At 42.2% G+C, this 17,348-nt stretch overlaps 1 protein-coding gene across 1 annotated transcript in view; it reads left to right on the forward strand.

Annotated features, from left to right (window-relative positions):
- ZDHHC17 (zinc finger DHHC-type containing 17) overlaps positions 1-17,348 on the forward strand; it is a 127,260-nt gene that overhangs the window by 57,587 nt on the left and 52,325 nt on the right. Inside the window, exons 7-8 of the mRNA XM_026648817.1 lie at positions 9,279-9,404; positions 12,211-12,353. Coding sequence (XP_026504602.1) covers positions 9,279-9,404; positions 12,211-12,353 — 269 coding nt within the window. The remainder of the gene's footprint in view (positions 1-9,278; positions 9,405-12,210; positions 12,354-17,348) is intronic.

Genomic DNA, 17,348 nt, shown 5'->3' on the forward strand with positions numbered 1-17,348 from the left:
CCCCCCCCCCCCGCTCCTTGCCCCCTTACCGGACTGCCTGGAGCACCGGTGACTGGTGGCACAGCTGCACCAGGACAGGCAGCCGTGCAGCACAGAGCACCAGGTCAGGCCCCGGCTCTGCAGCTGCGCCCAGAGCATTGCGCCGGCAGCGCAGTGAGCTGAGACTGTGGGGGAGGGAGAACAACGGGGGAGGAGCTGGGGGCTAGCCTCCCGGGCCAGGAGCTCAGGGACCGGACAGGACGGTCCAGCAGGCTGGATGTGGCCCGCGGGCCGTAGTTTGCCCATCTCTGAGCTAGCCTCACACATTTGCTTGCATGACTATGCTGTAATACTCTACTAGTTACCTGTATAGTTAACCATGGATGTGTTATATTTTCAGCCTCAACTCTTACAAGCCCACACATGCGGCTACTTTCTGTGGCATCTCTTCAACTATTAATTATAAAATGACCATATATGCAGTGTATATGTAGTTATATATATATATATATATAAAATAAATCACTTCACCAAAAATATTGCTTATCATAAAGGGATATCCTTTATTCTGGAACAGTATATTGTATCCTCTCCTCAGTTATTGGGAGGCAGCAGCAGTCAGACAGAAAATAGGCTTTTAACCTGCTGGATCATGGTATGTTCTCCACAGGCATTCTTTCTCTGGCACAGGTGCTTACTCCCTAGTCCATGATTTTCAAAGTCAAATATAGAAAGGAACTACAGATGGATAGAAGAAAATGTGTAACCACTGACCTAAAAAGCTGGCTAAACTATTGTGTAATGAAATAGCCAGATAGATCTTATTTATTAGAAAGAATAAGATAATTGTGGGTGATTCATAAAACAAATGGTCATGACTCTTATTGCACACTTGGTTCACTAATGTGAAGTTCTGTGGTCTCTGTAGACAGTGTGGGTAGATTCTGAACAGACAGCAGCTGTCCAAGTCTTGCGGCAAAAGCTCCTATTCTGTATTACTTAATAAAATAATGGAGTGAGAGAGCCATACTATGGCCATGTACATATCTCATGTACAGAAGTGTCTCCTCTTTCTATCTAGGACAAATCCATAACTTTACCATAACGAATTTTAATATAAATCAGACAAGGAACTTTTTTTTGTCATAAATAGTCCTTACTAGTACATTATAGAACTAATCAGGCAATATGAGTTTTGGAAATGATAGCTCCATTTTGTGACTCCTGCAAAGTACAAACAGTCTCAAAGCCTAAATATTCAACTTTAACACTCACTCCAGGTATAAAGCTATGTGTTCTTTGGGAGGGCGGGAGGGAGGGAAAGAGGCATGGGCATGTCGTGATTTAAATGAAAAGCTTAGCAAACTCTGAGTGAATGTAAGGGCAGGCCCTTGAACAACTTTTTCTTGCGAGAGCACTATAAAAGGAAATTTGCGAGGAAGGGCCAGCAGTTTATCCCCCTTCAGGCTGGGAAAACAATTTAAGAAAAATGCTTTCAATGGTAAGAAAAACTGAGATCTTCTTGAATGTCTAATCTAGTATGACAGAACTTTCTCAGGGGAAAGTTAAAACTCCAGATAAGCACAAGAGATTTAAGGGAGTTTTAAATGTAGTCTGTTCTGTAAAGGTGAATCAGTAAAGGATCACAACTACATGTCTAGTGTAAAGACAGATAGTAGGAAATTTTGAACCCAAAGAGTGCTGGTAGCAACTTCTTACCTAGTGTCCCCTTGTAAGAATAATAAAATTTGTATGTAATGCAGTACATGTTGGGAATAATACTCTTAATATGCCTCCATGTGACAAATGATCAGACTCAATTATTTTTAGAGTTAGACTTTGAGAGTCGCTCTAACTTTACTAGGCTGGTCTAATGGACTAACTTAGTCCTTATGCTATCTCTCTGTAAGCTTTGGTAGTTCTTATAAAAGGGGCATGGTTTTCAGGAGTAGAATTATAGGAGATCTCTGCTGATTAGATATCATAAATATGCATACCAAATCCTTGGCAATTCTGTAACCACTAATAGTGGCTCAGGTGCTGTTTTAAGTTAATTTCTTATTGCATTGTGCATGAGAGTTAGAGGGGGAGAGGTGGGGCTCGAAAACTTTACTAGATAGCCACTAGCTGAAAAACTAAACCTACTAGTAAATATCAGAGACAGGAGGGGAAGAATTTATCATCAAGGTCCAGGAGTAACATCCCAGTTAGATTCCCAAACCTGAGCACTTGGAAGTGGGTACCTGCTGAAATTTTGCCATGTTGCTGTCTCTAAAGAGATGGAGACTTTTGTCTTTCATAGCAATCTTTGGTAATAGTAGCAGCGCATCTCAGAAAGAAGGGCATTCAAATCTATTCTTATATCAAGAAGTGATTGATCAAGGGCAGATCCTAGAAGGAGATGGCAGTTAGCCTGGCATATAGGGGTTCACCAGGAGGCATAGCTGAGACAATTATGAAAAATAGTTTCTTATCCCATCAGACACAAGACTTCATAGGAACCTTGGTCAATTCTAGGTCGGCGAGAGCATAACTTCCTGACGACAGATTTCTGTGGGTGCAGTTGCTGTTACTCAGAATAAAAAATGAACCTGACTGCGACAGTATGGGTGTGTCTGTGGTTGCTAGGCCATATGTCGGTGTGCATGTACATAATGCCACTTGCCAGGCTTCACCTGCGGCCACCCCAGCTCTGGCTCAGGTCTTTCTATTCCCTGTTGAGACACCAGCTGAACAAGAATATTTTGGTTCCTTCTCATGTCATCACAGAACTGAGGTGTGGTGGAAGAAAACCAAGAATGTTCATGGTGAGAGGATTCCATTCTCTTCCACCTCCCCAACAAGAACTTTAACATCCGTGTATCAGGCATGGTTGGGAAACCCATCTGTACCATCTACAAATTCAGGGGACCTGTTCCTCAGAAGACATAGGTCTCCACATTGTAGGAGAAAGAGAGCCTAGAGCACTGGGCCTGGTGAAAGATCTGAGGACTGAACCATAGACAGCAAAGTTAGGCCATGAACCAAAGTCAGGCCATGTATTAAAGCAGATCCTTACAAGTTTACTGTCCGATACATGACCTTGGCAAAGGTATTGTTAGTGTTGCTAAAACACAAGTATTCCTAAGGAGCAACAAATACTGGATATGTGTGTAAACACACTCCAAAAGATTAGCTCAGGTACCTCGTGACCTAACACCAGGTAAGAGGGTTTGACAGAAATGATGAATAGGGATGTTTTGCCTGAGACATCTGGAAGCAAGGTACCAGGGGAGGTAATAAGCGGATGTTATGAAACATGCAAGGCGGTACGTAAGTTGTTTGTCTTAGTCTATAAATGTTGGGGTACCTTGCCTTAACCCTTTGTGTGGCCTTGGGGACAGTAGAGACTCCTGCTGCTGACTGAACTGCTCCTTACCACAGGTCACTCACATTTTAGCGTACCTGTAACCATGGAGCCAGGGCGCTGGGACTGTGCCTTAAGGGCAACAAACCTTGCCAAGTGCCTTTGTCACTGAACCGTGCCTGGAGTTATTTCTGAATAACATCAGGGTTTGCTGAATTAGCAAGCCGCATTCTATGCTTGTATTAATAACATTGAAGTTCCACGAACAGAAACACTGAGCAGCTGTAACAGCTCAAAGCAGCCTCTGGATGGTGTTACCATGGCAATGACATTCCAACCTTCAGCACTTAACAACATACATTATGCTGGAGCTTAGAGCCATCAAGCTAGTCTACATGGTCTCCCTCCACGTTCTTCATAACTCCACAGTGCAGATTCTGATACACAGCATGTCTGCAATGCACTATGTCAAAAAGCAAGGAGGCGCATGCTTGTCTCCTCTCTTTCTAGGGGCCATCAAGTTCTGGACATGGTACCACTGAAATGGGTTACCTCAATGGGTATGTCTACACTGCAAATAGACACCTGTGGCTGGTCCATGGCAGCCAACTTGAGCTTGCAGGGCTTGGGCAGTGGGGCTGTTTCATTGCAGTGTAGGCGTCTTGGTTTCTGCAGCAGCCTAAGCTCTGGGACCCTCCCACCTTGCAGTTGTCCTAGAGCCTGGGCTCCAGCCTGAGCCTGGAAGTCTAAATTACAATGAAACAGTTCTGCAGCCTGAACCCGACTCAGCTGGCACAGGCCAGCCATGGGTTTTTCATTGCAGTGTAGGCATACCTAATGGCTCTACACCACCTGGGAATGAGCAGCGACCTGACAGACTTCCGGAACAGATAGTCTATTGCTAATCACGGGTGGTCCCTGTGGAGATCCATCACAAAGCATATATCCCATCATTAGAGGTTCCCATAATAGATCTTTGTGTCATGCAGAATTTCTGCTCCAGAGGGGACATGAGCTCATTTTCATTGCCTGATGCCTTCTTTCTGCAGTGGAATCCAGGTCTCCTCTATGCCTTTCCACCTATTTTTCTGATCCCTAGAGTGTCTTCCAAAAGCAAAAGAAAGAGCCACAATCTTTCTTGTAGCTCTGTACTGGCTGAGGTAGTTTTGGCTGACAGATCTGCTGCAGATGGACATTCAGTCACCGATCCAGCTCCGAGACTGCCTGGATCTGATCTCACAGCACCATGGTCAGTTTCACCATCCAGTCCTGAAGACTCTGCACCTGATGGCCTAGACGTTGATCAGTTATGTACCACGGACACGGACTACTTTGAACATGTCCAGGAAATTCTGATACAGAGCAGAAAGAAGACATCCACCAGAAGGATTTATCATCAAAATGGAAAAGGTTCTCAATTTGGATGGCCCAGCCCTGGTCCCTTTGCAGGCTTCAGATCTTTGACTACTTGCTGCATTTATAATGCCTCTAGCCTTTCGTTCAGCTCTATTAAGGCCCACCTTGCAGCAGTCTCAACTTTCCATTCTCCTGGATGGTTGTGTTCAGTTTTCTCTCACCCAGAGGTATTAAAGTTTCTCAAAGGCCTGTTACATACTTACCCTCCAGTCAGAGAACCTGCTTCTGGCTGGAACGTTAACACTGAGACTTGAGACTCATGGGTCCTTCCTTCAAGCCCCTTTCAGAATGTCCCTTAGTTCATCTCACTCTGAAGTTTGTCTTCCTAGTTGCAGTCACTTCATCCAGAAGAGTGAGCGAGCTCCAAGCACTTACGGCTGATTCTCCCAACATGACGTTTCATAGGGACAATGGGAACCTCACCCTGGTTCATCCCTAGTGTAGTCTCAAAATTCCATCTGGATCAGTCAGTCATCCTACCTGTCTTCTTCCCCAAACCCCTCTTTTCACTAAGAGAGAAGAAGTTAAACTTCAATGGAAATTTCCAGAACCTTGATTAACTACATTGACAGAATCAAACAATCCAGGCTGTCTCCCTGTTTATTTTTGGCTGTAGACAATCAGTCTAAATGTCAGGCCATCTCATCATAGAGAATAGAGATCTAACTGGATAACACTGTATCTCGCTGTGTTACCATTTAGCTGGGATATCTCTCCGACTGAACATGGAGGATCAAGCCTGCTTCAGGAAAGTGCCAGTTTCCAGTATCTGCAAAGCAGCAATGTGGACCCATTGACTTTTAACAAGCAATATGCATTGGACTTAACTGCCAGAGCAGATGCCAAATATGGCAGAGCAATGGACTGATGCAGCTGATAATTCTCATCCTGCCAACCAAAAAGGGTACTGCTTGTCAGTCTTGTACAGTGGATCTATGCTGACTCATAGTCCAGGAAGAAAGAATGGTTATTTAACCCCATAGTAATTGTGGTTCTCAGAGATGGCAGTTCGGACTCCACAACCCTCCCTCCTGCTCCACTCTGAGTCCTCAGCAACCACAGGCTTTGAATTGCAAGGGAACTGAGAGAGGTTTGCAGCCGCTTCTCCCTTGATTCCCTTGCCTGGATGCAAAAGGAGGCACAGGCTCATGCATGGTTCCAACAGATACTGCTGTTCTATAGAATCCAGTCTTGCATGCAAGGCACATACATACCTACATGAGGATCCACACTGACTACACCATCTCAAAGAACAACAGTTACTGTAAAGTAAATAACTGTTCTTTCTCTCTTATATTTGTAGGTTCCCCTTATTGAGTTTGAGGAGGCCTGGTCACAAAAATCTGGCTCTCTGTTACAGGAACATTTTCAAAATAGCAACAGAGTTTTCAAAATAAAATTTTGTTTTAGAAATGTAGGTTTAAACTAAGTTGATGCTGTCCATAATAGAAGAAAATTGGTCCACAGTCAGTCTCCTCTTGTTCCCACTTTTTCTGTTGACTAATGCTCTGACTTTAGATTTTCCTGGCTTTTTAATCATAGCTAATTATCTGTAAATCAGATTTTGATTTTTTTCAGACCTTTTGTCAGTTCTCAACTGTTGATGTGGAACAGATGGTGATTTGGACATATCCATAACCCTGCCTAGTAAAGTCCTTTCCTCAGAGAGCTTCTTTAATTGACTAAAAATGTTGTATAACTTAAGTATTTCTTGAATCCTCTGGATGGAAAACCCATCTTATTTCCCGATTAGTTAGAGAGTGAAATGTTACAAATGAGCTCAAGCTTTTTGAAAAGTTTGCAGTCAGCTCCAGGCATTAAAAATGTTAGTAAATGACATCACACTACCCCTTAAGCTTTTTTGAGGGAGTTGACCCAGGTCAGAACCAGTCATCCAAGTAAGGCACTGGTTTTATTTTGAACAGAAAGACTACCTCCAGGATTTTGGTTAATGATCAAGAGACAGTAGGGAAAAAAATCAGTGCTCTATACTGAAATGGAAAAGCTTCTAGAATGACTCTGATGCTATGATATCAATCCAGGATACTGTCTAGTGTCATCAGATCTCCAAGATGTGTGTCTTCATGTTTCTAAATATCAAGCTCATCAATTTGCCATTTCTAATTTAATTAATATGGGGTTGTCCGTTTAGACACTTCTTTTGAACAATAAAAGTAAGATAAATAACTCTTCCTGGTGGTAAGATCATATTCTTTCCTTTGAGGATTGGATTGGAATGGAGATGGAATGACTTTCATTACTGAGAGAAAGGACTGAATCTTAGGCAGTAACCCCATGTTATAATGATTCTCTCACAGTTATCCAGTATTTTTACCCGTAATTTATTGAACGGATTGGGGTAGTCTCATAGATGAGGGAACTATTTTGTCAATTAGAACAAATCAGTGGAATTCTTATTTGAGTACTTGTAATGTCTTCCATTTCCAAAGTAATAATTATGCTATCTAATCGTGAATTTCTAAAATAAGGAGAGCATTTACTGAAAGAGGAATTAACTGAATCTACTAGTGAATCTTGGAGTGGATCCTTGATGTGTTTTCTTGCAATGAGGTTTCAGTCATGTCTTTTAAAGGCTTGACTATGAATGTCCTGTTAATGTGCCCTTAGACTATTATTTTCTTCTGATCATTAAGATCACACATGATGAAACACATCAAGCTAAATAGTTATTACTTGCTGGCACAGAGATAAGTGTATTGATAGACCAGAATTGAGATCCCTGATGTTGGTTATAAATATTAAAATGTATTTAATAAATCAGTCATGCCTCCATATTAATAAAAGGAATACACTAAAATGGCCAATTGATTAGAAATATAGAGAAAAGATTTCTTTAAAGCTCCTGCAATCTTTTTATCTAGGCAGTCACTAAGTATCACATGGCCCTCTAGTAGAAGGGATGCTCAGCTGGACCCTGAGGCAACCGCAGGATTTACTTAGAACAACTCCCAGAGGGGATTACTTGTCCACAGGTAATTTTTATAGTTTGGATACGTAAAATGACACCAAAAAATTAGTGTCTCGGGGTTTTCCAGAGATTACTGATCCAAGAAACCAGTAGATCTGTGACTAGACAGGGTATTCACCATGGTTGATCCCCAAACTTTTCTATTTCCTCAAAGGGTTGAGCTAGTTTAACCTATATTTTAATGCTCTGATTGAATAACAATGAGGATAAGGATAACTTTTGGTGTAAGTTTTCTGATGGGCTAGGCTGGCTCAACACCTCATACATAGGAAGTGGAAGGAAACTCCCCAGAGGAGCCACAAAAATCCACTTCAGGGTTTCCATTATGTACTACTTAATCCCTTAACGGAGACTCAGGATGAGACTTTCAAAGGTTCAAATGAAAGTTAGGTGCCCAACTCCAATTGATTTTCAATGGTAGTTAGGTGACTGTCCTATGTGCCTTTGAAAAGCTCCTCCTCGGCTGCTAGTACACTGTGCCCTTTCTGGGTAACTTCAGTTTCTGGTACCTGTCTCATTTTTTTTTAGGCATGGCCGAGTGATGGAGGATTCAACTATTTTTCAAGCCTCCATGAATGCTTTGTTTAGGAGGGGAGTTAACTCCAGTAGAAGAGAGGAGGAGTCAAATGCGAAACTGGAGCTGGAGGTACCTGCAATTGGTTGTCTCTTGCCTCCGCTATAACATCAGACCCTAGTCACGAATTTTCACTTAGCTCTTTTTCTTGGAGTAGAAAACAGATGTCAATCTCTGTGGATGGAAATCCATTTAGTTCTCTCTCTCTCTCTACTCCGCTCCTGAGTGTGCAGTGAGAGAGAAACTAGAACAATGTCATTGCTGCCTTGGGACCCTTCAAGATAAGTGAAGAACCTGGCACAAGCCAAGCATAAGGACCTCATAATGGTAGGATAAACTGGATGCCAGCAATCAATATACTTTCTGTCCTTTTCCATTTTCTTCCTAGGACCACAAAGGCTGGGGCTGACCTAGTAATATTAAATTGTGAGAAACTTTTCTCACAGAAAACAAATTGTAGTACTAGAGACTTCTGGTGATGATGTCTTCCTCAAGGTAGAGGAGTAACTGAGGAGTAATCATATGCAGTGGAGAGTTTCCATGATCCAGTGGGCAACAAATGCATATTTTTTTGGTTTAGTTTCTGCTGCCTGTCAATAGTTGAGGGGGAAAGAAAGATAAGGGGACTGAGTGTTCAGGACATATAAACACAGATTTGTTATGCCAGAGGATCCCTAAAGGCAACAGTTGTTGCCGCATTTGAGGCATAGAAATTATGTCATGAGCATGGATTTAGCATTGTGTTCATCACTCATGTAGTTATAAGGGAAGTGAAAAGAGAGAGACTGGAGGGAATGAACAGCCTATTTGGTGTCAAAATAAGCATCGGAGTGAAATAATACCAGAATATTATTTAATGTCTTTTCAATATGATGATAATTTTATGTGTGTGATTTTCTATTTTAAAAGTAAAATTGTTCTGAGTACTTTTTATTTTTAAATTAAAATTCTCCCATTTTTCAAACTCCTGGCAGGGAGAATCACCACTTGATTTGGCAAAACAGAGAAAAAATGTTTGGATGATCAACCACTTACAGGAGGCAAGACAGGCAAAGGGATATGACAATCCATCATTTCTCAGAAAGCTAAAGGCTGATAAGGTGAGAAGAAACCGCACATTTTTCATGTAAAACCATATTTTTGGCATATTCCTCCCTTTTCAAAAAAGGTGCTTCAACACTACAGTGGCCAACGTGGCAGGAGAGCTCGTGTAGATAGATATTAACAAGAACTTTTTCACGTTTCAGTTCTGGGATTATCTCGTATCGTCTTCTTCTATTTATCTTCTATATCACTGCCATAGCAACCTTGTAGTTTTTTCCAATGGTCAACGACAATGCTATTGCATTGACTGAGCAGCAGGGAAAGTGCCTGAGGAGCAGTGCAGTACTCTTCCTGCGGAGAACCAAGATACTTTGACAAATCTGATATTCAATCACCCTCAGATAATTGAAGTTTCAGGCTATTTCCTAAACTTTGCTCTCCTGTATAACTGCTGGTGAGTGTTCTATGACAGAGTGAAGCAACATGGAGGCTGACTGCATACGGTGGCATATGAAGCTCCCTAGTTTTCAAAGGCTTTTTATTTGATCTTAAGGTAGAATCCTAATTGGAATATTTAACCTTGGCAGTGGTATTAGTTTGATGGATAAACAATTCATCTGTCAGCTTTAAAAATAAGCAGCTCAATTTAACAAAAACATACATTTTCTACAAAAATGAACTGCTTTTAAAAATTGTTTATAGTGTGTTGGCCTGGTGGGCTAATGACATTTTAATCTTTTGTTACCCGGGGAATGACAATTTAGAACCTAGGCTCATTTTTTAAGTCTGTGCACAGGAAGAATATTGGAGCATTACACATGACCTGAGCTGAGTGGTGTTTACTGACTTAAAATCTTTCAGAGGGAGAATGGATGGAATACATTACAGGTCGGGGTGGGCAAACTACGGCCCACGGGCCGGATCCGGCCCCTCAGGGCTTTGGGTCCGGCCCAGGGATTGCCACCCCGTGGCGCCGCGGACCCCGCGCTGCTCTCAGCAGCAGCTGGCCCAACTTCCCTGTGTCCCCCGGGCCCTTGCCTCCAGGCACCGCCCCCCGCAGCTCCCATTGGCTGGGAATGGGGAACCATGGCCAATGGGAACTTTGGGGGAGGTACCTGGAGGCACGGCAAGGGCAGCGCACGCGGAGCCCTCCGGCCCCTTTCCCCCAGGGGCCGCAGCGCTTCCTGAAGCGGCGCGGGGCCGGGGACAGGGCAGGCATGCAGGGAGCCTGCCCTGGCCCTGGTGCGTGCGGCTGCCACCCTGGAGCCCGAACCCCTCCTGCACTCCGCCCCCTGACTCCCTGCCCTAAGCCCCCTGCCTGCACCATGTGCGCACCCCTCCTGCACTCCAACTCCCTGCCCTGAGCCCCCTCGTACACTCCGCACCCCTCCTGCACCCCAACCCCCTGCCCTGAGCCTCCTGCTGCACCCTGCACCCCTGTGCACCCCAACCCCCTGCCCTGAGCCCCCTCCCGCAGTCCGCACCCCTGCCCTGAGCCCCCTCCTGCACTCTGCACCTCTCCTCTGTCTCAATCCCTTGCCCTGAGCCCCTTCCTGCACACCACACCCCGCACTCCCTCCCGCACCCCAACCCCCTGCCCCGGCCCTGCATACAATTTCCCCACCCAGATGTGGCCCTCGGCCCAAAAAGTTTGCCCACCCCTGCCCTAGGGTTATGATAGTGAGCTGGATTTTGTTCCCACTCGAGCATGATCAGCAGAATTGTTCACTAAATTCCAACTGGAGAATATTTACCTCAAAGATGTATAGCGCAGGGATTGGCAATCGGCGGCACTCAAACTGCCCGGGGTCTCCGGGCCGGGGGGCTCTGCATTTTAATTTAATTTTAAATGAAGCTTCTTAAACATTTTAAAAACCTTATTTACTTTACATACAACAATAATTTAGTTATATATTATAGACTTATAGAAAGAGACCTTCCAAAAACATTAAAATGTATTACTGGCATGCAAAACCTTATATTAGAGTGAACAAATGAAGACTCGGCACACCACTTCTAGAAGGTTGCCAACCCCTGGTATAGAGCTGTACATCTCAGTAGCTCCGGTGCTACACGTAAAATATATTTTAGTTGGGTAAAGGTTACTGGAGATAATTTGCTAGTGGGAAAGAACATAACTTGACTTTATATCCCAGAGTGAGTTTGCAACTATGGTAAGTATAAAATCTTTTTAGTTCTAAACTTAGCATTTTTGATATGAAGGTCATTGAGAGACAAATGTGGAACCACATGGTACTCTTTTTAGCCATTTTCCACTCCACTTTACTATAGCTGCTTTTACCCCTTATTTATCAATCTACTCTTAACTAGATTTCAGTATGCAATGCTGCAAATGATTTTACAATCTTCCATGTTTTAAATAAATTACTTTCTTAATTCATCTATAACTTCCAACCTAATTGCATTATGGCTTTTATATTTGTTTTTCTTAGTGTGTAAAACATACTTACTTGAGTTGTTCAAATTGGCAACTATCTACAGAGGTCAACCGTGTTACTTGATTTATTCAAAAATTATGAATTATGAATTCTGTCTTTAAGTAGTCTAATTGAATATAACAGCATTTTACACATGAAAATTGTTTGACTAATCACTGATGCTAGAAGATAAATCAAGGCATCTTTTAGTAGGAAATTTCTAGTTTCCATTTAGGAAAGAAATGGCTTCCATAGTATGAGCATGCTAAGGAGAAGAAAAATAAATTTAGAAAAGTAGCTTTTTTTCTCCCATACCATACTAAGGCTCTTAGCCTTAAATGAGTTATGACTGTTTTGGTTAGATTGTGTAACCATTTCCTACAAGAACTGTAAATTGCTTACTGAAATATTTGTTTCTGTGCAGGAATTTCGTCAGAAGGTGATGCTAGGTACTCCATTCCTAGTTATTTGGCTGATTGGGTTTATAGCAGACCTAGATGTTGATTCGTGGCTCATTAAAGGGCTAATGTATGGTGGTGTATGGGCTATGGTACAGTTTCTTTCAAAGTAAGTATTTTATAAGGCAGCATTTTCAATCTAGTACACCCAGACAAATGTTTTAATATATGTCTTGTTCATTTACTTAATAAAAGTTGTACTAGATTTCTTTGACAGATCTATATACATCTTTTGGATATATAGCATTCTTTGCAAGAACTTCTGTTTTATCACTGTTACATTTCAGAAAAAGGTCTGTGTGATTTGGCTTTCTAATGCTCTGTCATCTCAGAAATATAGCCTTTGAATTAATTTTAGATGAAAGGCGCTGAGCTAATAAGGCTAGGAGCAGAGAAACATTCAGTCTCCAGAGGGAGGGTGCTGAATGTCTTTTAAACCATTGGTGTAAACTGAATGGAACAGTCAAGAGGAACGTTATTAGAGAGGGCTAGGAGGAGTAAGGTAGAATTGTAAATAGGTTAATAAAAATTAATTACTGTTCAGAATTAAAATTCTGAGACAGTTAGAAAGTCATTCAGAAACTGATACAAAGTGGGATACAACATCAGGAATTATTGCTGTGGCCAGAAGAGGTTATTTTTATTAGTTATTTTAAATCAGTTGTCTTAAATCTGTCACTAAAAGAATTATGTACTATGTTTTGAATAATTACTGTAAATATCAGTATCCTCCATAGCTCTCCAGAGGACTTGCAAAGCATATGGATTGTTTGACTCTTAATCTACTTCTCAGTACTATACATTATATTCTTTGAGTAGCCTCTGCATATTCCCACATGTGAGCTTGGTGCTCCCTGGCACTGGGTGACCCAGTGTCCTCTGTGGCCACTTTCTTCTTCCTCTTTCTCCCCATGTGGAGGATTTCAAAGGTATAAAACTGTCCCTCAGTTCCTTCTTAACTGCCAAAGAGGTCGTGAGTTTGGGTCACATGCAGCATCCTCGCTTCTTTTCTCAGAGCTTTTCTTCTCTTTCAGGGCTGTTTTTGTTTTAGTTAAATTGTCACTATGGGTTTCTTCATTTAAAAGAACAAAGAAGAAATGGTATTCGTCTTGCATAGGTGTCATCTAGAACTATGTGGACCACGAGGGCTGCCTCACACATTCCTACTGCTAAAGGAGATTCCTCAGGCCTGGTCAGCTAAGTCTGACAATGTGCTAGCCTAAGTGTCTCTGTGTCTGGCTTACATATTTTCCAAGTCCTCAGTCTTAATTGGCTGACAGAGTCATTTCCAAGATTCTTAAACCATCAACCTGGCACCGAGATCCCCGGATTCCTCCAGATTGATCTAATTCAGTGCCTTGGTCTCAGTCTCTTAGATATGGCTCTGGCTGGATTGGCATAATTCGGTACCAACATTCTGGCACCTTCAGAGTACCAGAGTCCACAGATCTGGACTGGTCTACCTAATTTGGTGCTGAAGTGTTGGCGCTGGCACCAAAATTTTGGCATCATAGACTAGAGAACTAGGAGTGGTTCAGTGCATATTCAGATCTCTGGATCCTCCATATTGACCGAGTCCAGTGCCTAGAATCCAGCATCCTGGACTCTGGTGAACTTCTCAGTGAAGTGATCCAGTACTAGTATAAATGACATTAGGTCCTCAGCAGGGCTGGTCCTAGATATTTTTCCCCTCAGGACAGTAAATGTTTTTGGTGCCCCCTGAGCAGCTGGCGGTGGGGGGGGGGGGGAAGGAACAGGCGTAGTGATGAGGCACCCCCAAAAGTTGGCACCCACGGCAACCACTGCTTGCCCTCCCCTAAGATCTACCTGGTCTTTGGATCCATTTAGATTGACTGAGTTTGGTGTTGAGGTTTCAGCAGATTGACTCTGATAAGCCACTTGCCTGAAGTGGTTTGGTATATAGTGTAAGTGGCAATGAGCTCCTGATTCCACTAGTATCTAGACTTTGATCCACAGACGTGTTCCGTAACAATGTAACTGGGTGATACTGCCATCCAGGCTATGTCTGTAACTCCATAAGACTGATAGCAAAGGTACTGCTTCTTCTTCTACTTACACCTGACCCATTTATGTCTCGGTTCATAGAAAATGCAAAAGGTGAAAGTAGCACAAGCTTATTAGGGGGATTCTCGTCTCACCTCCTTTACCTTTAGTGTGTTATTTCCACATAGTGGACTGGCATGTTCTTCTTGTTTTTCAGTCTTTTCAAGGTTTGTGGACTCTCTAGGAGTTGTCTGCACATCATGGTTCTGGAGTTGAAAGCTGGTTGCCTAACCTGCAAGACTCTCTCCCTTGTTCAAGACCAAAACTTATTTGCCAGAGAAAAACTATGTCCAGGTAGATTATTTGAACAGAATTTTTGTTCAGCAGCACAAATGTCTTGGGTATAAGTCTGGCAGTATTTGTTATACAAAGGGAGTAAGTCCCAATTAGGTCTCATTATTACCAAGGACAACACCCATTATTTCCAGTTCTGCTTCAGGGTCAGTAAAGACCCAGTGACATTGGTAGACTCCCCTATCTTGGACTAGAGGTGCCAATCCCACAAGTGTGAATACACAGAGGCGACACTCTCAAAGAACAGCAGTTACTGGTAAGTAACCTCTCTTTTTAAAAACAAATTTAAATAACAGTAAGGATATGATCTGTTGTTGTTTGCAGTGTTATTGTAGCCATATTGGTCCCAGGATATTAGCGAAACAAGGGTGAGTGAGGTAATATCTTTTATAGGGCCAACTTCTGTTGGTAAAGAGAAAGTTTGTCTCTTAATAAAAGATATTGCCTCACCCACCTTGTCTTTCTAGTGAGAATCTGAGACAAACTGAGAAGAAAAGCAAGTTAATGCATGGATAACAGTTGACTGTAAGAGAAACATAATTGTGTAAGTCAAGGATGTAGTACAAGTTTCTTTCTCCCATTCTGGGTACAGGAGTGGTAATAAAGAATATTCTGTTAGCCATTGAAGGGTGGGTATTAGCAGCTGACAGAAATGTTTTGGTGATAAAGTGGTGATGGTCGGACAGCAAGATAGTGGAACAGAACCTGGGATTGTTCTTACTGGGTGTCTTGGTAAACAGGTGAGTGAGCTTGTGGGAGTAGGCTGGTGGATATGTAAATGAGTTAGGTTGAAAGGATGTGAGAATTGGTGATTGGGTTAAAGTTCAAACCAGGTGTATACCAAGTTATTATTGTTACATGTTTCTTTGCCTTTTTATATAATTATCAGTGGTTCTTATATACTGTAAGAAGAGAAGTTAATGTGTTCTGTAATATTAATGCTGCCATACTATATGTTTCACAGGCACTTAAAATGATGGGAAATTACAACTAGAATTAATTAATCCAAATAATTATAAGGGGTTTTTTCTTTAGACTTAAATTATTTTGTTAGTTTTCAGGTTTAATACAGGTTTGATACACCAATTTTGTCTCAATACCATAGAGCAAACAGGTTACCAAATTAGAACAGAAAACTCTCAATGTAAATTTTGGGTACAAAATACCTTTACATTTGAAGTCCTTACTTTCTATTGATTCATTATAATTGTAATGTTATTAAATTAACCTGTTTGTATTTAGCTTCCTTGTTTATTTTTTAAGGAAAGAATATTTTATTGGATGGCTACAATATAATATTACTGCTACAATATTTATCTGAATCCTGTGGTGGTGTCTAGATAAGCTTACATAGCATTCTAAATTCTTAACTTAAAAACAAACTCCCAGATCAATCTGTAAGTAAGTATTCAGGAAAGTTTAGCAAACACATGTGTAGCTGGTTTTCCTAAGAAAGATGTTTGGAAGCCCTTTCAGTCTATCCTGTAGGTAGTTTGTAGGACACGTACTGTGCTAGATATATTTAGCATTCATGTAATAATTACTTATGAAAAAGTAGTTTTTACTTTTCACAGTTGCCACATCAGTAAGCTTCTCATTCTCTCCAAAGTTGCCTTTGAGACTTATAGGGTTCCTCAGTCCTAGTGTCTGTTTTATTTCTGTATCAGAACTCTGATTGAAGCATGCTAATTTCAAGAGGGAAACCTAGCAGTTTACAAACTGATTATAAAGCACCCCAGAAGTAAATTTTTTGGGGGGAGGAGGGAAACTAATCTTCCTTTTCCCTTTTAATCATAAAGCAAGATTTTTCTAAAGATGAGTATCCCCACCAGGGAATCCCCTTGGTGTAAGTGTGTGATGTGGATGATGGCTAAGTTCCCTCTAAGCTGCGTGGCCGTTCAGCAGTCTATCAAGTGCCACGCACTTCAGGTGCCTTTCCCCTCACTGCAGTGCTGCTCCTGCCCTCTGCATTAGAGCCCCTGGCCAGCTGCTCCCAGGAACCTCCTGCTTGCTGTCCAGAGTCGGGGAGTAGGAGGGGGGTGCTGATGTCAGGGTGTCCCCCCGCCCCGTACCCCATCTCCACAGAGCTGGGGAACAGGACACGACAGGGCTCAGGAGTGGGACAGAGGGAGCTTGCTGGTGGCTGCTGCTTTGTCTGAACAAGCAGGCTTCAGCCTGGTAAGTGCCAATCTACTTAAAGGGGCAATGCATGTCTGTCGGTCTCTCACACACAGTATGTCTGTCACACATACACACACTGTCTCTCTGTCTCACACACACACACACACACACACACACACACACACATATACACACACACACACACACACACACACACACACACACACAGTATGTCTCTGACTCTCACTCACCTCCCAACACAAACTTGTATTGTTATTGTTGTTACTTCTTGATACTTCTTTCAAAGTGTGTTCTTTTAATTAATTGACTGATCTGTGCATTTCATAATTTTTATTTCTCTTACACTTAAATTTAATTGTTTGAGTAGTGAGTTCTAAAATGCCTAACCTCTCCTGGCTGGAGTAATTATCCCTATGGTAACTTTTTTAAAATATATATCTAGGTTTTTTGTTTCTACTGGTGGCACACATCCGCACATTACCTCGATATGGTGCACATAACAAAATTCATTCTGCACGTGGATGGAAAAAGTTAGAGGGAACATTGGAGGAAGGTGACTATTTTATGTGGGTCTGATGGAAGGCAGGATGTGGGAATGTTGCAG

This window comes from Terrapene carolina, unplaced genomic scaffold (genome assembly GCF_002925995.2).
Source record: "Terrapene carolina triunguis isolate 2854851 unplaced genomic scaffold, T_m_triunguis-2.0 Scaffold68, whole genome shotgun sequence".
Classification (NCBI taxonomy): domain Eukaryota; kingdom Metazoa; phylum Chordata; order Testudines; family Emydidae; genus Terrapene; species Terrapene triunguis.